The sequence below is a fragment of the Catharus ustulatus genome, chromosome 1 (assembly GCF_009819885.2).
Source record: "Catharus ustulatus isolate bCatUst1 chromosome 1, bCatUst1.pri.v2, whole genome shotgun sequence".
In the NCBI taxonomy this organism is placed as follows: Eukaryota; Metazoa; Chordata; class Aves; order Passeriformes; family Turdidae; genus Catharus; species Catharus ustulatus.
In genome coordinates this window covers 48,681,082-48,706,408 of record NC_046221.1, presented here as the reverse complement: position 1 = coordinate 48,706,408, position 25,327 = coordinate 48,681,082, and the positions used below count along the sequence as shown (strand labels likewise).

General features: G+C 41.7%; 1 protein-coding gene across 1 annotated transcript in view; it reads left to right on the top strand.

Moving 5' to 3' along the window:
- Positions 1–312: 312 nt before the first annotated feature.
- TBX20 (T-box transcription factor 20) overlaps positions 313–25,327 on the top strand; it is a 37,101-nt gene continuing 12,086 nt past the window's right edge. Inside the window, exons 1-6 of the mRNA XM_033069058.1 lie at positions 313–536; positions 2,623–2,857; positions 4,208–4,372; positions 9,557–9,665; positions 15,796–15,954; positions 19,391–19,467. Coding sequence (XP_032924949.1) covers positions 410–536; positions 2,623–2,857; positions 4,208–4,372; positions 9,557–9,665; positions 15,796–15,954; positions 19,391–19,467 — 872 coding nt within the window. The 5' untranslated portion in view covers positions 313–409. The remainder of the gene's footprint in view (positions 537–2,622; positions 2,858–4,207; positions 4,373–9,556; positions 9,666–15,795; positions 15,955–19,390; positions 19,468–25,327) is intronic.

The following is a 25,327-nucleotide window of genomic DNA, read 5'->3' as shown; positions in this document are numbered from 1 at the left end:
CCCCTCCCCACCCTGTGGACGGGCAGAGCCCTCCCCTTCTCTCTCCTCTCTCCCCCCCCACCTTCCTTCCTCCCTCCCTCCCCTCTCTCCTCTCTCCCCCCCCACCTACCTTCCTCCCTCCCTCCCTCCCTCCCTCCTCCTGCTGCTGCCCGCCTCCGCCTCCGCCCCCTCCCCCGCGGCCGGGCCGGGCCGGGCCGGGGCCCTTGACGTGTCCCGGTGCCGATTGGCCGCCGGCCGATAGGATCTCCGCGGCCCCGCGTTAAGGCGGGGGAGCGCGCGGCACCGGGAGCAGAGTGCTCCCGGTATCCCGGCTTCGCCACCCCCGGCCGGTCCTCCCGTCCACCCAGTCCGGGCAGCACCACGCCGAGCCATACCACACCACACACCACTGCGCCCCCGCACAGTGACCATGGAGTACACGCCGCCCCCCAAGCCGCAACTCTCCTCCCGGGCCAACGCCTTCTCCATCGCAGCCCTCATGTCGAGCGGCAGCTCCAAGGACAAGGAGTCCCCCGAGAACACCATCAAGCCTCTGGGTGAGTGGGGACGGGGGTGACTGCCGGTGTCCGTGGGGTGCGGAGCTACCCTCCGTCCGTCTGTCCCTGTCCGCCCTGGCTCACCCTTCTCAGCGCTCTGGCAGCCGAGCCGGGCAGCAGCGCGTCCCTCCTGCCCGAAGGTTTCCCCTGCAAAGCAGCACCACCTAAACTGGAAGGTTGAGTGCCTTCATCACCCACGGTCGTTTTTAGCTAGGCTGTTTATAGCATAATTTCCTCCAGTTTTAGTTTAATGCCTCTTATTCATCCAGCTTCGCCATTTGTAGAATAATCCCACACTTCAGGGTAGTTCAATTCCTCTTCACTGACACGAAATGGATCTCTTAAATATTTATTGCAAATTCATCCTGGTTCTGAAGTCGAATTACAGACTCTATTGTCGTGCCTAGGCTTACAAGGAGTAGTAAAACTTGTGCGTCGAACTGAAAATCCCTTCACAGTTCCTCGATGTAGGCTCATATAGGATTTTTTGCTCTACAGAGACCGGGAGGAGTTTTTTGTAAGTGTTTGCGATTTTCGGGTAAGCGATTTCGCTTCTATTCTGTTGTCTCGATTCAGAATCCTGAAAACTTTTAAAAAACGTTAACATATTTCCCTCCTCACCACCCGCCCTCCTCCTGCCCCCCTCCCCACCAAGTTTCTGCGGTTTGTCATCCCTGCATGTATCCAGGAGTTCGCAGAAAACTACAAAATATGTGTTAAGCTTTCAGGGCGCCGATGAACAGGATTACACTCAATCTTAAAAGAATTTAGAAAAGGCAGCTCCTCAGTGTCTGCCGCACCTAATCAACTGTCTCAAAAGATTTCACATAGTCTAGGGATTCATAGTGAACTTTAACATAGCGCCATAACTAAAACATAGCGCCGGTTTAAGTCTGGGTCCTAATATAGGCCGAGTATTCCCGGTCGGCGTATTAACGTGGATTTGTGTTAAACTTAGTGTTAGTTTCATGTCGTTCAACTAAAAATCGAAGGGAAACAACTGCCTGTGACTCAGTTTTTATTAACTGGAGCCTTAGGCAAAACCTTTCCCTGGAGTGGTAGGGCACCTTCGTGCTCCTCCCGCTCTTTGGCGCCGGGCGGCGGATCCGTCTCCGCATCGCGGAGCCGGGCAGAGCCTTTGCAGCCCTGTTCCCTCCTGGCCTCGCCTCCGGCGGAAACTCCCAACGGAGCTGCTGAAGCGCCCGAAGCCTCCCGGGACTTGCGGTGGTGGGTGGTAACGCGGGCGGGAGCCAGGCGCGGCGGGCGGCCAGCGCCGGCAGCAGCTACTGCACCCGCGTAAGTTGCGCGGCCGCACGCAGCTCCCCCGGAGCCTGTTTCTGCAAAGGAGCGGGTTCAGTGTCAGCGAAACGGCTGGGAGAAAGGCAGACCTAGCTTTCCTGTAGGGTGAGCCTGTGCTCGCTGTTTAATTAGTATTTGGGGTTCGCTTCCTCGCGAAGGAAATGTGGAGCCTGCACGGCCGCGCTCGAATTCCTTCTGCGTTGCGCTTTCTGACAGCGGCGCAATCCAGGAGCAGCCTCTCGTGCTCCCTCAGCGTGACCCTGGCCATCAGCAGCCCCTCGGCGCCCAACGCTCCCGTTTTAATGAGAATTAGTGACCTTTCTGTGGAACCTCTCGGTTAGCGGCGCGGGGGGGGGGGGGGGCGGGCGGGCAGCGCGCAGGGCTGGCTCTGCCTCATCGTGCACCGCAGAGCGGATCACAGCCGGGCGGCGGCGAAGTCTGGCCCGTGCTGCTCCCACCGCCCCCCGAGCGTCTCCCCTAGTGCTCCTCGGGGGAGCGGCGCCCCTACAAGCTTTTCCCGGAGGTCGTCTCCGAAAATCACCACCTCCACACTCAAATGATGAGCGGACGCCTAAAGAATCGGCCGGGTCTGCGGGTGTACTGGGGCAGAGCGAGGACAGTTGAACGATGAATGCCTTATATATATATATATATATATATATATATATATATATATATGTTGGGGTTTTTTTTTTAATAGTTTGTCTCAGTAGTCGCGTTGTCCTGGCTGAATCCTTTCTCTTTCTTTCTTTCTCTTTTTCTCTCTTTTTTTCCTCAAACCCTGCAGAACAATTCGTTGAGAAATCCTCCTGCGCTCAGCCTTTGAGTGATTTATCCAGCCTGGATCCTCACGGGGATTTTAGCAGCAGCCCTTCTTCCCTGTGCACCGAGCCCCTCATTCCCACCACCCCCATCATCCCCAGCGAGGAGATGGCCAAAATCTCCTGCAGCCTGGAGACCAAAGAGCTCTGGGACAAGTTTCATGAACTGGGTACCGAGATGATCATCACCAAATCCGGGAGGTAAGGCTGGGTAGTCCCGGAGTTTCCCTGTGGGCATCTTTCGAAAAGCGGCTTTAGACAGGGGAAAAAGAAGACAAAGTTACCAAAACCCCGCTTTTTTTTTTGTATCGGGAGAATAGCGCGGCTGGGTTAAGGGGAGGAAGAGGAGGGTGAAACCCCATATTTGCCACAGCCCCTCGGTGGGCCCAGTCCGGTGGTGCAGTGCGCGGAGCCCCGCTGGGACGGCGGGAGAAGCGGCCGGGGCCGGCAGCGAGTGCGGTGCGCTGCGGCGAGATCGGCTGAAATCCATCCGGGGCGTCCTGGCGGCAGGGAAGTGGTGCTGTTTCCCTAACAATCAGGTTTGTGACTAAAATCCCACGGTGATTTTGAGGCGCTGGGTTGGTACAGATCGAGGGAAACGTGGGGTCGTGGGGAAGTGATTGTCAGAGCTTGGTTTGGTTTGCTGTTTTCTCTCGGCTGCAAAAAATGCGCAAAAGAATTCCAGCCTTTCTTCTTACCTTAAACGATGCCGTTTCTTCAGTAAAGCTTGTGGGGTTTGGGTCAGCCAAACGCAGTCCAGAGAAGCCAAATGTCTTTTCGAGTTTTTTAATTCCCAGAGTTCCTTTTCATTAACTTAGTTGCCAGAAGATTTTTTTTTTTTACCTAACTGATGAGCTCTATCAGTATATGGTTTTGTTTTGTTTTTTAAAATGGGTATAAAATATGCTATTTAAAGTTCAAAATTTTAAACTTTGTTAAAAAACTTTACTTGCAGGTTTAATAATTTTGAACAAATATTATTTAACTTTATTTCTGGTCTACAGGATAACCTTACATTTTAAAATTGTGTTTTGTCAAAAGTTTAGTACAGGAAAGAAGTGTTTTCATTTTGAAAATTTTGTTCAAAAATATTGTGAGCAGGCTTAAGAAAACACTAATCTAAAATGTGTGAGAATAACAATGAAAATAATTTCTGGAATATTTTCCTTGCAGTAGAATGGATCCTGTAAAAAATAATTAAAAGAAAAATCCAAATTTCTAACTATCTATGTACCTTAGCTATAACTATTTTCTGCAATCGTTGTGTACCTTTAGCTAACAGACAAATAGAATAGTTCTCCTTTACTTTTTTCACTTCTACCATACTTGTCTTTTTGCTTCCCAAATATTATTTCAATTTCAAGCTGCTTTTTGTTTCCTTATATTAGTGAGGCACAAGATATAACTCCCATCCTGTGGAAGCAAAATCAACAAATGCTTGATGTTTTCTCAGGGGATTTAAATATAATTCTTACTTTTAGCAACTTTTCAGATGATCTCTTATTTCTGTTCTCTCCCCAAATACTTACTTTCTGATTTGCCTTTTTTCAGGAGAATGTTTCCTACGATCAGGGTTTCCTTCTCTGGAGTGGATCCTGAGGCCAAGTATATCGTGTTAATGGATATAGTTCCTGTGGACAATAAAAGATATAGATATGCCTACCACAGGTCTTCTTGGTTAGTGGCTGGAAAAGCTGACCCTCCTCTCCCTGCAAGGTTTGTAAATTTTATTGCTGGTCTTTTATTTCTCTTCACCTTTTTTTTTTTCCTTTCAAGAAATATCTTGTATTAATCTTTCCCTTCTGTTTGCGAATAGTGCTCTGAGATTTTGAGTCAATGTTCATCGAAGTTGGTTACAAAACTCTGATTTCAATTTTTGTGTTGCAGAATCTAGCCTCAAATATCTTCTTGAGATTTGTTTTATATGGAATATTCCAAGACATGCAGAATTTGGTTAAGAGTTATTTTATACATATTGTTTTCTAATTTTTTTAAATGAAGTGTGCCATGATTCAGATAAGAGAACTTTAAAAAAAATTGATTTTTCTCTTGGATTTGCCCCCCAATATTTGTCCTCATAATTTAAAGCGATGCAGACACCACCAGCCAAGCAAATGTATAGAAATAAATAACAGCTCATTGCTGTTTATGCTTGAAATGATATTATTTCTGTAACCTATCTAGCACTTGCTAATGAATGATTTTATTCCTGATTTTAATCATCTATTAGGTAGCAGGCAGAGTACAGATCAGTTCGTCAGCACAGTTACTTTTCTTTTTGTTGAGAAATAATGACATATTCTCAGACATTGGGAAACAAACCCTCTGTGAAATAAAATCTTCAAAATAAATTCCATTTTCTCAACAGAAACAAATGTTTTAGAAACTTAATTCCTAAAATCACTCAATTAATGTAATTAATGATGGATTCCTTTAAGCACTGGGCAACTGAGGCTGCAGTGCTGGGCTGTACAGTGGAGAGCACTTCAGAGGAAACCCACACTTCATCATATTCAGCCCAGCACTTCTGTACCTACTTCAGTCCCCAAGTCCAGTAAGACTGCAGCACATGTCGAAAGGCTTTGCTGAGTCAGAGCTGGAGATATGGAAAAAATGCAGATGCCTCTCTGGCTTCAAAGAAACTTTTTTGTGGAGAGCTCTGTGCAGGGACACAGATCTGCTCCAGGTGGCTTAGCCCAGGGTTAAGAACTTGCTTATTACAGAGACAGAAATTATAATTGAAATGCAAGAAACGGAAACAAATTTTCTTATGTGTGTGAGTATAGGCACCAAATTCTGCACGATTTCCTTATATAAATAGTTGAAGTGAAATCTTGGTGACTGGAGTTTTCTGGAAGGCTGTTCAGGAAAGTAAACAAATAAAAAGCACAAGCAGAGAAGCTGTGATTAAAGACAGCAACCTAGGAGTTATATCTGCTTTGTTTTCATGGCCAAAATCTACTTCTTGCCGTGTGGTTAAAGTCTGAGGGCTTCATTTGACGTATTGTAATGGGCAGTGATCAAAACCCAAAGAAAAAACACAGATCCTGCTCCAAAGGAGTCAGCATCAAAAGAAGAAATAACAGAAGAACAGAAACAGTTTTAAGGCAGAGTTTGCCCCTTCTTATTTTTCTATTCACTCCCCTTTTGGGATGCCTTTAAATAGAATTCTAATTCATACTCTCTCTGGCATAGACTTGATCAACAAGGAAATAATAAAATGTAAGACAAGAGACTAGAATAATTAGCAATTGCCCTACTGAGTATTGGATAGAACCTTCTTGAAGTTTATTATTTATTTTTATTATACTGCCGTAACTTTTGTGAGTCCTCAGCAGATCAGTGCCGCTATGTGCAAATGCCTATTTGTGCTGTTCCATTTTCAGGATGATTTGCCCCCATGTGTGAATGTACACCTTTTCTGATTCATTTTCGGGATGCTTAAACAGACTATTGATCACAGCACAGGCAGAAACAGCTTCTTTGTGTGGACAGTAGTTACATATACATTTATACACTTTACTCTCCTTATACATCTCTGGTGAGAAAAAGGATGTCAAGAGATTCAGTGTGCCAGTATTTGCATTACTGCTGCTTCTTCTAGAGTGTTAATGCATCTTTTCAGGTGGGAGGCCTCAGTCTTGCATGACGAGAATGAAAGTAGTTCTCCTCCCACCTTGAAATAAGTTTGGTCCTGTTCCAGTAACAGAAACCCTTAAAGTTATGATTTCTTGTCCTCCAAACACAGTCTTTCACCTCTCCTGGTTTGAGGAGTGTCAGTGAGAGGTCTGTGTGTGTTTAGCATCTGGGCACTGGTAGTAAGGTACTTACTCCCCAAACACATCACTGCCTGCTTCTGCCCAGGCAGTGACATCAGGGGAATAATTCAGGAGTTGCATTGTGACTATGTGTAAGACTTGAACTAGTTGATTGTTTTGGATTGAACTAGTTTGATGGTTTTACTCTTTCCACTATAAAATAATTTTCTCGACTATGATAGTTTTGTAGAGGTTTTTTGTGGTTTTGGTTTTTTTCAAATTAATAAGTATTCTGTGATTCTCTTTGACAGATTAGCCCTTCAGGGAACTTTCCATTAAAACCAGTCTTATCCTTCTCTTCCTGCTGTCAGTGTTGAAGACAAGTTTATGTTGCAATGAACACGTTTATGTTGCAATGAACACTTAAATAAAAATATTTTTCAGAAAGTCTTTCATAAACCTTCTAAAGTGGTATCTGGGGATAGAGTTCCTATGTGATATTTTGTGTTTGTCTTTCACATTATTAACACTGTGGGAAACATCAGTTCAGTAAGTTTCAGCATGTACCTTTATTTGCCCTTCTTCCTTTATTGCCTCATATCCTTTCCTCAAAAGTCTGTTACTCTATTTTTTCAAGCTGTATTTGTCTACAATAATTTGTTTAATGAACTTAGTGTTTGCAGACTTATGGGGAACTCTAGGCAGGAAACCTTTAAAAGATACTATATTTTGAAAAATATTTGAGACATTATGGTAAATAAAAGTAGCATGCATGGGACCTGTGGGACCTGACCATCTGTTACACTAAATAGAGAAAGTACAGTGTTGCATTCCAAAATACACAAGAAAGAAGCAGTACCCAAACTTTGCATATATTATGAAACATTATATGCTGCAGAGTAAATTCACACCCAAATATGGCTCCTAAATACTTTGTGAAGCAAAGTGAAGAGCCCCTCACATCTGGCTGGCCTTAGGCAGCGGATCCCAGGTAAGCTTCTGGGAAAGCTTCTGTGCCATGCTGCAATGAGCACATTTATCTCACTGACCTGTTTGCTTGTGTGCACTAGTGGTCTTGCCAACAACTTCTACTTCAGAAATCACTGTGTCAAGTGTTCAACCCTCTTCCTTGAGGTGTGCAAGCTTGGGCTATGGGAGAAGTGTGGGAAATAAGTGTAGTTTGCCAGGTGGAACTCTGTGTTTCAGTGGGATTGTTGGGGTGCAGTAAATGGGTAAAGAAAAGTAAAGTCTGCTACTACTTTTCAGTAGCTGAAATTCTGGTGTCCATCCTTCAGAAATTTTCCTCTTAGCCTTCTGCTTACAGGCACTTGGTAGTTTTAAAGTAGTGCCAAGCATTAACCATTGATGGTGTAAAACAATTGTGCTCAGCTTTTCAGTACAGGGAGATCTTTACTCATTCCCCACAAATATTTGAAATACTTTAGCTTCTTGGTCCTAAACCTTGCTGAGTCTGACATTCTGTGATCACAGTAAACATTATTAGCCATCCAGACACTCAAAATTAGAAGTCAGGCTACAAAAGGAGAGAAAAAAAACCAAAAGGTATATTGCAAGGCTGGCTGAAAAGTTGCAGTGCCTGTTTGGGACTCTCTTTGCTTTGTCTTCCCCAATTCAGAGCTCTAAATATTGAAATTTCCAGGTTTTTAGAGGAAGGCAAAGTTAGTCTTCATGAGAGCTAAGATTCTTTTGACATAACATGATTCTAGGTCTTAGGATTTCATATACATCATCATTTTTTATGAGCTTTGCAGTGCAATAGCAGTGAGGATGCCTGCATGCTAGGAATATTTATTGTGACAGGAATCCTGGCTCAGCATCCCTCCCATGGACACAGCTAGAGCAGCCAAGCTGCACTTTGGATCAATGTAAGAAAAACATTCTGCACATCTAAGGCAAGCTGTGCTGGTAAAATTTTAGTTTTGCTGTCTTTTGTGATTCTGCTGGCAAAACTGGAATGTGGGATCAAATCTCCTTCCTCTTTGAGCAACAGGGCTGTTCTCCCCAGTGTCCTTAGTATGGGCATTCCTTGATTAGGGATCAGCATGCTCTATTGGAGAGTTATGTCCCACTGTTTAGGGGTTTTTACAATCTAGAATCGTAGCTCAACAACAAGGGCAAATGTTTATCTATCTAACCTGGTAGCTCAGTGCTGCCCCCCGCCACCTAATGGAAGAAAGTCATTTGTGTGGCCTAAGACATCACCCAAAATAAGAGTCAGGCCCTCAGTGGGTGATAACCAATGCAGGTAGCAGCAAAATAGGGCTGGTTTGCACTAGCTGAAGGTTTAGTCCAGCTCTTAATTTGCCATCACAAAAGAACAGTTGAGTTAATAATTTTCAGCAATACATTATTCCTATAAAATGATTGCCTTTAAATAGCATGACACTTGTAATTAGTGTAGTCATAATGTATATTTTATTGTGTCTACATGTCTTCTTGCTTCCTTTTCTTCTGCTTAATTTCCCAAGTGTAGAATTGTTAATAACAGAGCTGCAACTAATCTTTCATGTCAGACCACTGTGCTGGACTGCAGCCTTCAGTCTCTTATAAACAGATGTCACCAGAGTGAATGTGTGATCGAGTGCAGGTTAAAATCGTTATCATGGCTTAATGTTACATATAAAGAAAAATGTATTTTTTTGCATTTCCCCATTATCTCTGTCATGACACCATGTTTTTTCTCCTGGAGTTGTAGTCATCATTATTTTAAGGGCTTGTTAGTACAGCTGTGGGGAAAGACATGATCAATTGGGAAAAGACACAACAGGGAATGTTAGTGTCTCCATTTTAGATAGCAGGATAAAATAATAGGTAAGTTAAGAGCAGTCTAGGACTCAGATACAGGATTCTAAATTAGTTCCAATGAATTAAATAAGTAATCTGCTTTGCTGTCCTTCATGAATAACTTCATTTCAGGAATTCATTAATTTGGGGGAGATGGTGTCATGTTTTACTAGCAGATTTGTACTATACTAAGCTCTCAGGAGTCCATGACCATGAAACCACTGTGTATCCTGAAAGCAAAATGATATGCGCATTTTAATTTCCTGCACAGGCGGTGCACACACAGAAGCCCAGAGGTGATTTTATTTTGAGCAGGCATTTTCCCTGTGTTTTTTAGGTTATATGTGCACCCTGACTCCCCATTCACAGGAGAGCAACTGCTGAAGCAGATGGTGTCCTTCGAAAAAGTCAAACTCACCAACAATGAGTTGGATCAGCATGGCCATGTGAGTAGCTCTGTGGGTGGGAAAGGGAAATTACCAAGGAATTGCTTGCTTGTGCCACAGGGCTAAACTGGAGAGAGACTGCCATGGGGAAAGGCTGCCTTGGCCCCCATGTTATACATCTTTTAGCCAGCCTTTCACACCACAGTGGTGGGAGATGTTGTGTGAAGCTTGAATTTGTTTGGTTTAACATGTTTAAGGGTCCTTTTGGGTTCCTTTGTTGTTGAGGAACACACAACTTTCAAAGTCAGGATTTTCTGTAATATTTCATGAGGTAGAGCCTGGATCAATGGTTCAAATCATGCTCCTACTTCCATGAGAGGCAAAACATCTATCAGGGACAAGTTCAGGGTGGAGTTAAGCATCAGAGCAAGGGATAGAAGGGAGGCAGATGAGCATTTTGTTGTGCTTCTGCTTGCATTTTGCTGTGACTTGGCAGTATGCTCTGCCACGTGCCATGGCCAGCAAATCCATGTGCTTTTATATACGTGTTTGGAAGCTCTCTACAGGCCACTTCAGGCCACTCATTAGGGTTGGGTCTGTCAATAAGAGCTCTTTCACTTCCAGACTCATCACAGCATGGGCTGAGTCAGAAGAAAATACTGACCTGACACCAAAGCACGGCTATAGAAATATAAAACATAAGTAGGCCTCGATTGCCCTTAAAATAATTGTAGGCTAACTGCAAGTTAAGGTGCCACAGGGTGGATTTGGGCCTCTGAAGGAGACAGGTCCCAGCTCTGATTGGTGCCAGTTTGTTGTCACAAACACTGAGGCTGGAAGATGGTAAATAGGATTCAGAACTGCTTGTCATGGGGTCCTGCTATGCTCCATCTGTGGGGACAGCTCCTTTAGTTATCTGACTGCCTAGTGGTAGGTGGTAAGAATAGGTATCATCTGCCCTGTCCTCTCTCTAAAAGTGCCCGTAAAGTGCAGGAGCGACTAGGTAGGGCTTCCAAATTGTAAAGAACGAGCTAAAATTTTTGCCTCTGGGCTTGATGATTCTCTCAGCTGTGTTTTGTGCAAATGTTTCTCATCCAAAAGAGAATTTTCACTCATTTCAAGAACTGAGAATTGAACCATGGCCATGATAATTTAAAATACGTCCTAGAAATAACAGCATCAAAAATAGCTGAAAACCCCAAACAAATAAACAAGAGAAAGCTCAGATAGATAGTGCCTCTGTGTTGTTCTTTTGTAGAGATCCCTCTGTGGTATATTGTTCTTGAACCCAGTTCCCACTGTTGTTCTCTTTAAGACTGGTGGAGAATGGTTTTGCTTTTTTCTTCTCTTTCATTTCATAATCTATAGAAGGGCAAAGCTGAAGATTTGTGGGCTCTATCACCAAGTGATGATAGAGCAGTATATGTGAGCACTTGAAAAGAAGCATTTTTCATCATAACAGGGGCCATGCGTATCTCTAATAAAGGGCTTGCAGCAGTATATTGCAAACTAGTTAGGAGAGCTGCAGTTCCCCGAAGCCCAGAGGAGTGGGAAGAAGTAGGTCTGAGGAGCTGTCAGGAACAGAGACATGTGGCAGACCAAGAAGATGTAATCTTCTCAAATACAGGCAGCAGGAGAAAAAGATCTGTAGTGTTTGAGATGCGGCCTTCCCATTACAGTAATTTCACGATTATAAGCCACACCGATCTGACTAAAAATTTTGGTCTGAACCCAAAGTGTACCTTATAATCAGATGCGGCTTATATATGGACAAAGAACGAAAAGTTACTGTTTTAGTTTGGAGGACAGGTGTCTGCTGAGAAAGGCAGGAGCTTCTCTTTGAAATGGAGAATGTAAACCCCCTCCCTCCAAATTATTAGAATTTTGAAATCAAGGGGCTTTCAGGCAAAAATATGGGAATTAGGAATAACAGTTCTTTTCTAGGGAAATTAAAATAGAAATAAGGTACTACAAAGAAACAAACTCCAAACCCTGACAAAGTCAGAATACAACCTGACACCCCGTCAGGCAGGGTGTTGGTAGCAGTCCCATTAAATGGTGGCTGCATCCTCCTGCAGTGACAGATGTGATTCAGTTGAAGCAGTGCTCCTGCAGAAGGTACATTTTCCCTCCGGGGGTCCAGTGGTGATGTGGAGAAATCTGATTTTCCTCTGGAGTCCAGTGAAGAAAGGGGCTCCCTTAGTGTCCCAAAACCTCTGTTTTTATCTTGGTAAGAAATGTTGGGCTCTTCCCCCTGGCTGGAGCAACTTCCAATGGGATGCAGTAATTTTATCAGTCACACAGTGGGACTCAATTGGCCATTAGCAGAAAATTACTTGCTGGAGGAAGGAAGGGTTGTGAAAAGATAAAGAACAATGCCCCTCCTGGTTTCAATGGATGGCTCATTAGCAGAATATCTGCCGTTGAGATAAGGATCAGTGCCCCCACCCTCAACAGATGGTGATAGAACAGATACCTTTTATCACACTCTGTATTGTAATGTATGGCTTATAATCAGGTGAGGCTTATGTATGGACAAAGAATGAAAAGTTGCTGGCACCCGGAAGTGCGGCTTATACTCAGTGAGGCTTGTAATCGTGAAATTACTGTAATTTCCAGAGAAGCAGAGGTTAATCACATTCTTTACACAAAGGCTCTGGACAGCCAGCAACAATAGAAAGTTTTGTGTGTTCAGTTAAGGATAAGCCATGAAGACTTGATCCTGTGTTGAGATTCCAGTGACAGGTGTTACCCCTCCAAAGAGCACTCTCTTTTTAAGATTTTATGGGAGTTTATGTTCCAAATTAGGATGTCAGGTTTTATGTGCTGCCTTACTAAAGCTATGCGAATGCCATCATTGGATGATCAGCAGCATTAAGGAAGAAATCAGACCTCTGGAGCCTTTAAGGAGGGCTCACTGATCTATGGCTCCTGGCATTTCTGAACTCCTGTGCATGAAGAAAATAAGGGAATTGAAACACATTCCAAATTATCTCCCTTCAGTTTGAAAGAGCCAGTCTTCACTTTTTAATTATGTTTTATAAGGCGTGTTTGCTCTTGAGGAAGTTTGGATGACCCAAAAGATGCCTTTAAATACTAGTTACAGGTAGGGAAAAATGGATCCAACCTGATTCTAGTTTGTTCTAGTTGCTTGCTTTCTTCACCATCCAGAAGGCAATTTTGTGTGTTAAGGCAATTATGGTTTATTTGTAGGGTGGTTCACTTCCTGAAAAGGAATCTGTGGAGAAGAAAGACATTTGTTTGTTCTAGCATATGTTTGTTTTCTCTTATTCTGAGACTTTTGCAGTCGGCAAGCATTTCTGATTGTGTACCGTCAGCAGCATGTGTAACCCCAGAGTTACGCACATGTTCTCCCCAAGCCTCAGGCACAAGTCTTATCTCTGTGTGCATGGCATACAGCTCACTCCATGGAAACACTTTCAGATATCCTTACCAGAGAAAGGAAATGGCTCCTATCTCTAGATTTTTACAGCCAAGCAAGTAATTGCCGTTTCTCTGACCATGAAATATTTATGAATGTGACATTTTCCTGTGGTTTTTTAGTGATATTTTTCACACAGAGTACTTGCTTTAGGACTTTTCATTGCCCTTCATTGGAGTGGCATAATTTCTTGTTTATGGTGAGGTGAACCATGAGTGTATACATTATTGGAATTGTTTTTTGGCACTTACTCAAACACATGAATCTATGCAAAAGCAAACTCAAAGCTATGAACATGTGTAATAAATAACTGTGAAAGCAGGGTGTGTGGAATAGCCACAAGGAGTTATGCCCAAGTTTTTTTATTCAACCAGGAAGAGGTTAGGAACCTTCGTGCTTTCAGAAAGAAAACTTCTAAAACTATTATTTGGTGAATATGAAAGCGACATTCACAGCACAGTTCCCGAATTCAAAACCTTGAAATTTTGCAGCTGGCATCCAGATTGCCTCTGGTGAACAGGCTATAGCCAGCGGGAGCCAGATGCCTACAAACCTGCCTGACCTTACAGCAGTCAGGATCCTATAAGGAGCTATCCTGACTCAGGCTATTAGCACAAAGTTGGATGGAGAGGCTGGGGGCCTGTGTCTGCCACCAAGTGTGTGCAAGGGGGCTGCCATGAGTATATGGGCACCTGATGTATCTCTTGGGACATGCCCACAGAATTGTCACTGAGCTGGCATAAGGGATTTTCTAATAGCTACACCATACAGAAGGGGACTGCTTCGAGGCCACTCTTGGAGGCTACTCTGTGAGGAACATCCTGTGGATCTAACTCCTTTGGGCTGTTTTCTTATGGTCCTAACACAAGATGTTGAATGGATATTAAGGAGTGTCTTTGTGTGTCATCAGCAGCTTATGTGGGGGTGCAGGTGGAGAACTACACATACAGACCCTCACAGGAAAGAAATGGTGACATTTACCTTGGTCATGGGTCTTTTGTGACCTCCTGGCTACATTCAGTATTTGTTTTGCACGTGAATGACCAGACTTGCCTGTGGTGGGAATGAGGAATGTAGAGTATCATGACAAGGGATGCTATCTATGTGCACTTTATTTTTTGAAAATTTTCATAAGGGATTACACGGTCTTGTTTGAGAAATGTAGTTCCTTTATCACAGTTTGCATTCAGAGAGGAGTGAAAGGAAAGAGCATGTATGAGAGCTGCTCTTGACTTTTTCCTCCTTCTGTCTGACTGCTGCTCAGAATGCCTTGGCATGGATATCATGGCCATGAAAGGCAATGGAAAGCACCAAGGTCTGTGGGCCAACCCCTCAGTAAGCTCATCACCATCCACACACCCTGCTTTAAAATGTCTTTTTCATCTGCTTAGAGCACTCCAAATAACTAGGATGGCAAGAAAAAATGTTACAAAGAGGAGGAAAAGTACTAAGGGTGTTAAAGGCAAGGCTCATGGCCGTTGTTTGTGTTCCTATATAAAATGGTGAAGTGCTTTGGAAAAGGACCTGAGCTGATTAAAGCAAACATGCAACACTTTCAGGATGATGGTTCACTGTCATTGTAATGTCTTTCATGTTGCTGTGTGCCTCCCCACAAAGTCCCAGTGTGAGTCTTGGCAATATTTGTCCCCAAAGGAGCAGCAAAGAAAAACACTGATGTAAATTGTAACCATGATAGAGCTGTCTCTAAGCTCTCCACTCCAATGCAATGTGCAACCTTTCTCACTGACTTAGCATGAAATACTGCATTGCTCCTGCTATGTTTCAGCTAAAGTTAACACTTCCTGAGGAATGCATATTAGCTATTCCAGATGTACAGAGCTGACTGTAATGTCGTTATGGCCCCTGCAAAATAGAACCACCCACACCATTGCCAATTTTGTCTTGTGACTGTGATTATATCCAAAACAAGGGCTGGTGTGACCTGAGCTCTGTATTTAATTCTTATATTGTAATACTGTGGTTAGAGGCCACCAAACAGGTCTCCAGCCAGTGATAACTGAAGCAAGGTGGACTCTTGGTTTGACTCCAGTGAATGTTGAAATTGGTTGGCTGGTACCTTAGGTTTAGAATTGTTTTGGGAGCTCATAAACAATTATTAATGAGGATAAAATAGCAAAACCTAGTCATTTGGGGGTTCCGTACTGGTTTCCCTCCTTGTTCGCATTTTTGGTAGTCTGTGGTGATGAGCACCTCTGAAGGAGTTTGTTTTAAAGGTTTGCCACAGTGAAAAACTACGTGGAGTTTTACTTTCAGTCAGACAGTTTGTGCTGTGTTTTTGGATGAGTCTAATTTTTTCCATCTTTTTTTTTTTTTTGAGGGATTTGTGAGTATTTTCATTCTGCACCTGTGCATTTTTGCAAGTGGGAACTCTTGCCCATATTCACACCTGCCAACCAGGGCACACTCTGTCAGTGGCTAATTCTGTATGTAAAATACCTCACCTGTAGGAACAGGTATTTACACCTCAAGAAATGCATGCTCAATAGTGGCGTAGGAGTGAGAGGAGGCTAGCTTCTGGGATGCCTGCTTTTCACCTTCATTTCCTGGAACTTTCCAAAGGAGCTGGAGAATTTGCTTTGAAAACTAGCCCCTGGCTGGTTAGATTTCAGACACTTCCCCTGCAGTGTTAATTAGATCTTACCCCCCCACTATAAAAGGTTTTAGAGCCTTTTTGAGGGCCCTGTCAACTTTCCTCTCAGGACAGTGCTCTGTCATTCTTCCTTGCAGATCATTTTGAACTCCATGCACAAGTACCAGCCAAGGGTCCACATCATTAAGAAGAAGGATCACACAGCTTCTTTGCTAAATCTGAAATCAGAAGAGTTCCGAACATTCATTTTTCCAGAAACAGTTTTTACTGCTGTTACTGCCTACCAGAATCAATTGGTGAGTAGAGTTCCTAATTTCAACAGATGCAACTAGATCCCATCCTGCTGAAAACTTCCTTCTGCCCAATCTAAACTAGGAAAATTTCTGCTTTAACCTACCTTTCCATGCCAATCTTGTTCACATTCATGACTAATTCCTGAATATATAGTAGTAGTACAGACTTCAAAGAGCAGTAAGGCTTATTCATGAGAGTAAAAATGGCAAGTAAGAGGCTTTCTTTTATCTTCTCCTCTCTGTCTATAAAAAGCTGCTTGCATATTAACATTTAGTCATTTTCTAATTATAGCTCATTAAAGAACTATTCTTATTTGCAGTGATCTTTCATGCCACAAGCTATGAGCTGAGAGAGATTCTGGTTTGCACATGATGATTTCATGGGCTTAAAAAGTTGACTAATTAAGCTGTAAGGCTCAAATATAGGGAAAGTCATTCAGAGATATGCTTTTCAGAGGCTGCCCAGATTACATCCAGATGTTTGAATTTCAATTTGCATGCCAGTGAATAATATATACAAAATGGAGGAGATCATAACAATGGATTGCTATTGAGTAATTTTAGGAAGTCTATAAACAATCAGAGAACAGAGGCTCTGCTTGATGGTGGATTGGACTTTAAGTTAGTGGAAATATGTTGTTGCTTTCAGTGTGAATCAGAGCATCCTTTAAGGACTTACTGACTATGGTACTCTAAAAGACCCACCTATTTTGCTCTTCAGTTCCCTAAAGAACTAAGAATAAAGAAAAATATAGCACTGTCCAAATATTTGGGCGGGAAGCATCACAGAGTTAATGTACCTGCTGGATTATTTAAAGAAGTAGGCATTTCCTAATATGAAGCAAAAGTAATTTTGAAATGCTATGAATAAAACGAAACAAATGCATAGGGTGTCAAGAAAGCTCTGAAGATAATAATAATATTATTAAGTCAGCCTTAGAACAGACCCCACATCCTGATTTAAGGCTTTAATATATTGATTTAGACTTAGATTTGTATCTGGATGCTGCAGAAAATGCACTCAGCACCTGGTAATCTCAAGAAAATAATGTTTGGACAGACAGATTTTTCCATGTAACTTTCTTTAGAAACCAAAAACAAAATCATAAGAGGTACAAAACCAGCTAAACTCAGAATTTATTTCTGTAGGATGGATTTGTGTCTACCAATGATATTTACACTAGAGATGTTTCTAAACTAACTTTCCCAAAGCACATACATTGAGTCCTGCAAAATTTCTCAATGGAACATCTCCGGAACACCTAGAGGTTGATGTTGTCATTTTATTTATGACTAATGAAAATGGAGCCTTTTTTCATTTTTGCCATTTCTTTCAGAACTGTTTTAAGGAGGGATTGATTACATTTCTGAAGGTTATTAGATAAAAGCTAAATACATTACACTTTCAACAAACTATCTCATAATTTAAGATTTAAAGGGCATGCATTTATTTCAACAGTCAAACCACTGCCACAGAGTTGAATTGTAGGTCAGATTTCATTTTAAAATGCTTTCTAGCAGATGTTCTCTGATTGTTTGTGAGACAGTCTCCCAGGAAAAATATGGCCATAAATGATTGTGAGCCTCATCTGGCTTTGGTGGATACTAAAATTTCTCCTGTGATGTCATACCAAAACTTTAATATTGAGAAGATGTAAGTTTGATTGGTGAAAATATGCTCAAGAGATGAACAGGCATCCTTATTGTTCTGTAGTGCAGTTGGCTTGGTGTGTCGGTGATCTCAGTCAATGGAACTAGTTAGAGCTTGTCTTTTTTCAAGGTGGTTTTCAAAACACTGCCATAAAAATCTTCACTGGATGTGAGGCACTAACTTACCACTCTGCAACACCACCAGAGGGCTTATGGATGTCTTAAAAGTAGAATGAGCCTATAACTAACTTTCTGAGCTGTTTCAAGGTCCTTGTGACAAGACTTCAAGTTTATTTCCACCAGTTGTACCTGAGCAATGAGACAACCTCAACCCCTCCACTAGCACTCACATCCATAGCATTTGACCACTGGCAGACCATTAATTAAAAACTCAGAATTTCTGTTTGCCAGCGTGTCCCTTCCTCTCTGTATTTTCCTCAGAAGACCTCTTTCACAGGATTAAAAGTTAGGTCCAGGTGTCCTCTTTATTTTTTTTATATTTTATATAAATATGTATTTGTCCTCTTTATTCTTTTCTTTCTTTTTTTTTTTTTTTTAAGGGAGAAGTCACCTCATTTTGGAATATATTTATTTGATGAGAGTCTTTCATTGTTTCAGGATTTGGAAAAGATTCCCCTTTTTTTTTTTCCTGAGTCTTGAGCCCCAGTTATTAAAAATGAGGTTGTACACTCTTCAATACAGGTTTTTTTGAGGAAAGTCTGGCTGACGAAGTCCCTTTATATGAAATGTTGAGAGCTGTTGGTTTTCATGGGCTTAAACTAGAGTGGGTGGCATTCGCTGTCCTGCAGTATGGATCCTGTGTTTTCTCTCATCAAGCTCTAACTCCCACTTACAATTTTATTTTTAGCTCTTGGAAGAAGTATGGCTAGAAAATCCAAATATTACATGTCTCAGGTTTTACTCAGCAAATCTAAATTCATTGGATAGACAGAAAATGTCACAAGAACAATGGTGCATTTATTTTTCCTGGTCCTCAAAAAAATATTGAAAGCCACCACCATATGCCTGAAAAGTTTCACCACAAAGGGGAGCTTAGATGTTTTGGACAGGAGAGATTCCTGGTCAATGGGTTGCTCAGTCAAAATGGAAGGGATGACTGAATGACTGGGCAGGTTTATGGCTACCTTTGAAGAAGGGAAGAAAGTTTTTATTCATGATCTGTGGTTTTTCAAGACTGTGATAGTTTCAGTGGGGTTACTCCTTCAATCCAAGCTCTGTCACTTTAAATCTGAGTTCTCCCCACATTTTTGCTTCTCTTCCTCATCCTCTTTTCATACAAAACCAGTTAAACTGCCCTTGTGTGGTTTCTGGCATGCCCGACTGAGAACATTTCCATCCCAGAAAAAAAAAAAAAGGTGGTAGTGATGTGAAGCCATGGCTTCAGGTCGCTTGAGTTTGTATTGGTTGATGTGCAGCTCCACCAAGCAGGCTCAGCTGTTGGTGGGGTGATTTGTACTGCTTGTGGAAAAGACAACCTGATTGATGCTGGCAAAGTATTTGGAAGCTGCAATGCTGTCGTGGATGGGCTCCTCCTGCTCCGGTCAACAGGAAGGCTGAGCCTGCCATGCCCTTTGGTCTTTCCACAGCCATATGTGCAGTGCACCCTGGTTTGCCTCCCCCGTTTTGCCATGTCTCAGGAGCAGCACACAAACAGGACATTGGGATAAAATTAGCAGTGAACTCACAGGGGATGGATTGGTTAACACTTTGTATGCTGCAGTACTCTAGCACTGAATTTGTGTAATGTTACTCTTTTCTGTGTTCTCAGATAACCAAGTTGAAAATTGACAGCAACCCTTTTGCTAAAGGATTCCGTGACTCTTCCAGACTCACTGATATCGAGAGGTAATGGGGACTGTCTGTTTACTTTCCATGCAGATAAGATAAAGAGAGAGAGGGTTTGTAGGAAAAGCATCCTTTCAACTCCTGAGAACCTGTGCATTTTAACATTATCTTGCTGCATATAGTAAGACTCCTCCACATCCTTTAAAAATACTTATAAACTTTATGAAGAAGGAGCTGTTTTGAGTTTTGAGATCTGTTCACCTTCCTCAAGGGGCTTCTTGATGGGGAAGAGGGTCAGTTTTACAACTTCACAATGAAATGCTTTTTTCTTATCATGCATTTAATTCTGTTGAGAGCTGTGAATTGGGTCAATGGGAAACAAGGGCAGTCGTCCCATGAAAAACATCTTTATGGCTCCCCACTGCTCAGTGCAGTGGAAAAGAGAGAGGAGAGATCCCAAAATTCACTTCAGCAGCCCCAGACCCAAATTAGCAATTACTGCCATCGAGATGACTGGTAACTCCCACTCTTGACAACAAAGATGACATTTTTGTTTCACCAAAGTTGTATTACAAGCTGCATCAGGGGAAAGCTTTATCTGGAAACTGTTTCATGTGTGTACAGCTCATTACAAGCAACTGCTGCCATAGAGAGAGAAGAATTAACCCACAGCCGAGTTAGGAAATAAACTTCAATCTCTTGGTAGCTTTCCAGCATGTCACATTTTTATGTTATCATGTCAAATAACTTGGCAAATGATGCAAAATAAGCTGCTTGTGTCCTTTAAGGTGGAAGAGAACTCGATGGAGATGGATATAGCACATTCAATTTTTCCTATGAGCACATAATCATGAAAGAAAGTTTGGAGAGGTCAAAACCCTCCAGGGTCCTATGTGGAGATATCCAGATGTATCTGTGAATCATTTTTCACAGGTGCATACAGGGGACAAACTGCTCAATGAAGTCATAGCAACAGAGCCAGAGAGAGTCTTCAAAGCACTTCAAAAGTACATCTATCTAAGCAGGCCCATAGATGGGAAATAGTGGTATCCTTTGCGTCTTACTAGTGACTGGATCATAAGTGATCTGTTGTAAATGAGTAAAAGAACAGTAGTTTGGGGAAGGAAAACTTGTAGGCTGCAGTGCACACTTGCAACGTTGTTGAAAATTGTTTCTTAAGTGAAAACCTTCGTTGACAATGAAAACAAACAAAAAAAGAGGCAAATTTAATAAAATAGCATGGCCTGCTGTACTGACAGAATACTGAGGTAAACAACGTCTAATGCTCAGGTTAGTATGCAATAAATAGTCAAGGAAAGACCTGTCAGAAGAGGTTTCCTTGTTTTACAGACATAGCCATCTAACGACACGACTTTGCAACAGCGGAAAGAGTCTGAATAGATAAGCTGGGTGAAAAACTTAGTTACCTCTGTGCTGGGTGAACTGACTATCATGGTGCTGGATATACAGGGAATTTTTCCAGAGGACATCTTATTATAACAGCACATGGCATGAAGTCAGAAATGCTGAGCATAAGCTGCAGTGCCCTTTTGTTTATTGATAAGTATAAGAATGGAGCCTGAGACAGGCAGCCAAGCTCAGGCACAAATGTTGCCATGAAAGATAAGGCAGACAAATGTGAAGCCTACAATAAATACAAGAAACAGAACGTGAAAAGTATTAAGCTTATCTTACAACTCTGGATTTGAGAGTCCAAGTTTGGGTCAGGTCTGATTTTGACTTAAATTAGACATCTTAACCCTGATTACTATTACAATAGTTTTTAAAAACTCAAAACCTGCTTCACAATTTATCAAGTCATGATATGATGAAAGTGTAACATGCAAGTGGACTAGTAAGAGATTGTTTGAGAATTGCCTAAGTTATAAAAATGGTGCAGAAATATCAAGGGATTTACTCAAGTCTATTAAAATACTCAGGCACATGAGGATACCATTATCTAAGTGCCCACTGGTTCTATAGATTTCATCTTAGCACCAGCAAAATTGCTTAAAGAAATCTGAAACAAAGCGAAGGAAATAGCAAAGTGAGATATGACAGCAGGAATTATTTCTTATTTTATGTCCATTGCAACTTTAATTGCAAATAGGTGAATCTTGGATAGTACAGCATGACTCTTGCTCAGTCTAATAGGAAATGATAAGATCACTGCTGGAGAAAAATACTTATTTTCCAGGGGAAAAACCGCGAAGGCCAAAACACACTTGCACTGCTCTTGAAAGTTGAATAGTTCTCTAGAAGCTGTGAAAATATTTTCCCTGCACTCTTCTCTCAGCAGGTGTGCACTTATCACATGCGTGTGTAATCTACAGTGTGGCGTGGTGATCCTAATGGCCTCCCATAAAGCAACCCATGATGTTGGGGCCAAGACAGCACTCATTTATCCTGAGTTCCAGCTTTTCCAAATGACCTAAGTAGTGTGAAAGCACACAGAGCTTTGTATTTCATTTCCAAGTATTTAAGCCTACTTTTTCCTAAACAGCCTTTGGGGAGGGAAACAAATCAGATCAATTGATCTTTAGAGACCTAAAAGAATTAGATTAGTCTGGAGTCAGTTACTGCACTAAACCATCCAGTAATTGGATTGCTTCTTGTAACTGATTGAAAACAGCCTCTATCTGTAACAATATAGGGAGCTTTTCTTTATAGTAGATCTGAGAGAAAAACACATCTTTTTATGACATGATGACAGAAATTGCACTTTTTTAACCTAATTGAATATGATTTTATAAATATGTGACTTTAACGATTTCAGGCTTCCCATTCTAGATTTACGATCCTTATGTAAGAAATTCTAGCTGCAAATGCCTTTAGGATTAAATCTGTTGGCATTGCACGTGTTGGAGTTGAAATAATATATGTAAAGGTAGTGAAATTTGCACAGCAGTGGAGAAGGTAGGAAACAGCAAAACTTTTCAAGCATTCTGTGGTTTTTTTTGTTCCTGTTTAAATAACATAAATGGTTTCCTTGTACTCATAGCTGTATGCAAGGCTTTTAACTATTGAAAAAAATCTTTGGTGGGTTTGGTATATACTGAATTTTTTGCAGGGTGCAAGGTTCCTTTTACAATCAACTCTTTCCCTACATTACTTGTGGTAATCTATTTATAGCAATGGGGCAAACTTTATCTGGGGCTACTGTGATTTAGATAAGTTTCTGACTAACCTTTTGATCCTTTTACATGGTATTTACATCTCCTGTACTATAAAAATTCTCCCACAGCGATTGTGAATGAAAAAATGGAACATTCAACAGCAATTACCAGAATGTGGAGCTTAGCATACTGTGGTATTGACTATCAGATGCCAGATCGAGTATTAAGGTATTTCTGCTGACGAAAAAAATGCCAGGGGCGTAAAGGATGCAGAGGCAGAACTCAACAGATGAATTTTTTTCATCCTGAGTCTGACTTTATCCTTTCATTTGTTGCAAATAATTAGCCTGTTAAAAATAAATAGATAAATAAAGCCATCATAATTACATACCATTCAAAAAATCCAATGAAAAAGGTGATAATTTCAGAAGCTGCAGTCATGTACATGTTGGGCAAGTTTGGGGTGTGAATTTTAACTATTAAGGAGAGAGTTAAATGAGTATACCGATCTGCACAAGACCAATAATGCTTCTGGGATACTTCAAGAGGAAATATAGAAAAGTGTGGTTGCACACCCAAGTAATTTTTAGGCAGAGAAGGGAAGGATAGGGGGATGGGGAAGTTAGGGAACAGAATCCCAACTGGATTTGCATGGTAATAAAATTCCAGATTTTCCCCTGAGGAGCTTCATCTCTGAGATATGGAAATACATCATGCTGGCTTACAAGGCTGTAAGCAAAGTTCATGCTAATGGCTGGATAGGGGCACTTTCCTGCTGAAGAATCAGTCAAAGCCACATGCTCAGTGATGGGCTGAGTGCAGCCATCCTCTCTTCCATCCCTTCCCTGCTCACCCCACAGAGCTGCCTTCTTCCCCATTCCTATTTCCTACTGCTGGTCTAGAAGAACTTCCCAGACTCTTGAAAGACCCCTACCAACAGCCAGAAATACATGCATGCTCTATGACCTACCTCCACATCCATGGTTAAATTGGACTTTTTCATAGTTCTCTAAGAAGTTAAACTGACAACTGATCTTTTATTCTCAGCTAGTTGTCAGTCAGTGAATGTCAGTAACCAGCCATAGAGAGCATCTCTGATGTTTATGTCCAGAGAAGAAAAGAAGTCCTGGATTTAGGGAGAAATACTAAGGACTCTGGCAGCTAAACTCCTGGTATCTAGTGCCATTCCAGATGTTGCTGAGATTACCCCAGCCTTTAGCTGCTGCTCCAGATGGGTGGATGGATTGTCTGTATTTTCTGCATCATCCCTCCCAGAACACTGCAGGGGGCTTGGATGCCTTAGCAAATCTTGGAAGCATGACCTGCCTATGTTTAAACACCTGAATTATTCCCTTCAAATTTAGTTCATCTGACTCTGCTTGTTGTTATCCAGGCAACTGTTCCTTTTCACCCAGCAGAAAGCCCCTCATGCCACTTAAACCCTCTTTAGTTCCCAAGTTTTTAAGCACTCATACTCTGGCTCATTTTCCACTTAGATTTTCTGTTATCTATCATCTTACTTGTGCAAAATAGTATAAATAGTATGTTATTCTAGTTGTTTCCACTCACCTCATGCAGATGCAATATGTGCATACCAGGTGAGGATGATGTCAAATTAGATCTATTGTTTCCACCCCACAGAGTTTTCCAGAGACTACTCCCAACAATTTCACAGGACTTTTCTGTACTGACCTCTCATCATTTGGTTATTGTCAGAAAGAAATGGTTACTCCACTGGGTGTGGTGGAGCTCCTTGGGGCTGGCTATGTAAGATAGTTTTTATCATTTTTATTTGTAATTGAGATAGGTGGGGTGAGTATATTGTTAGCTTCATGCCCCTTCTTCATAAACATTATTACTTTTCCCATGCCATGGCTTTATCTAGGCTTTGTCACATCTATGCATATTACAGCTCATTCTACAAGTGCATCAAACCCCAATTTTTTTTATAATTTAAGACTAATTTTCCCTCTTTTTTGTATATATTCTTGTAGTAATACTCCATCCAACACTTGCCCAGAAGATTAGATTTTGTGTGAAAGTGCTTTGGAGCTGTGGATTAGCTTTTGGGCCAGGTCATATGATCCACTGTAGCCTGTAGGCCTTGTTTTGTCCCTGGTTGGTTCTGTTTTAATCTAAGCAATGGAACAGAGCTACTTTGTTCTGCTCAAAGATTTGGTCCATATACGGACAATCTACAACCTGCACTATGTTCCTGTGGTCAGCCTCTAATATTCATCTACCAGTAAGAGTATATATAGAAAATTAATACATCTATATGTTTGTGCATATGCAAAATAGCAAATAAAAGTAACAGGAACATAAAGGCTGAGTGATATCTGAACAGTGGTTCTGACAGCATAAGTTGTCACTTGTAGCTACTGTTACAGAAATGTATTTCTTCCTGCTATGTAGTTTTGGGGTTTTTTTGGGAGATGAGTGGTTTTTGTTGTTTTTTTTGGGGTGAGTTTATTCATTGGGTAGGGTTTTTTTGTTTTGTTTTGTTTTGTTTTTTAACAGACTTGTTTTTACACTTGTGTCTTGGACAAATTAGTCATCTTTCCCCTTAAAAAAATGTTCTACTACGGTGTGACTTCCGACAAGTTTATTTTAGTGCCTTCTCAGCTCATTTATTCCATCTGTCTTCACCTCACCTCACTTCTGACTTCTGTTATCTGGGCTTTCTTCCAACCATACTAACTGGCAGCTACAAAAAAAAAGGGAAACCTTTGAAATGCAGAACTAAAGAAGTCGTTCAGGCTGCAAATTGATAATTCATACGCTTTATATCCTGTTCTGTATTT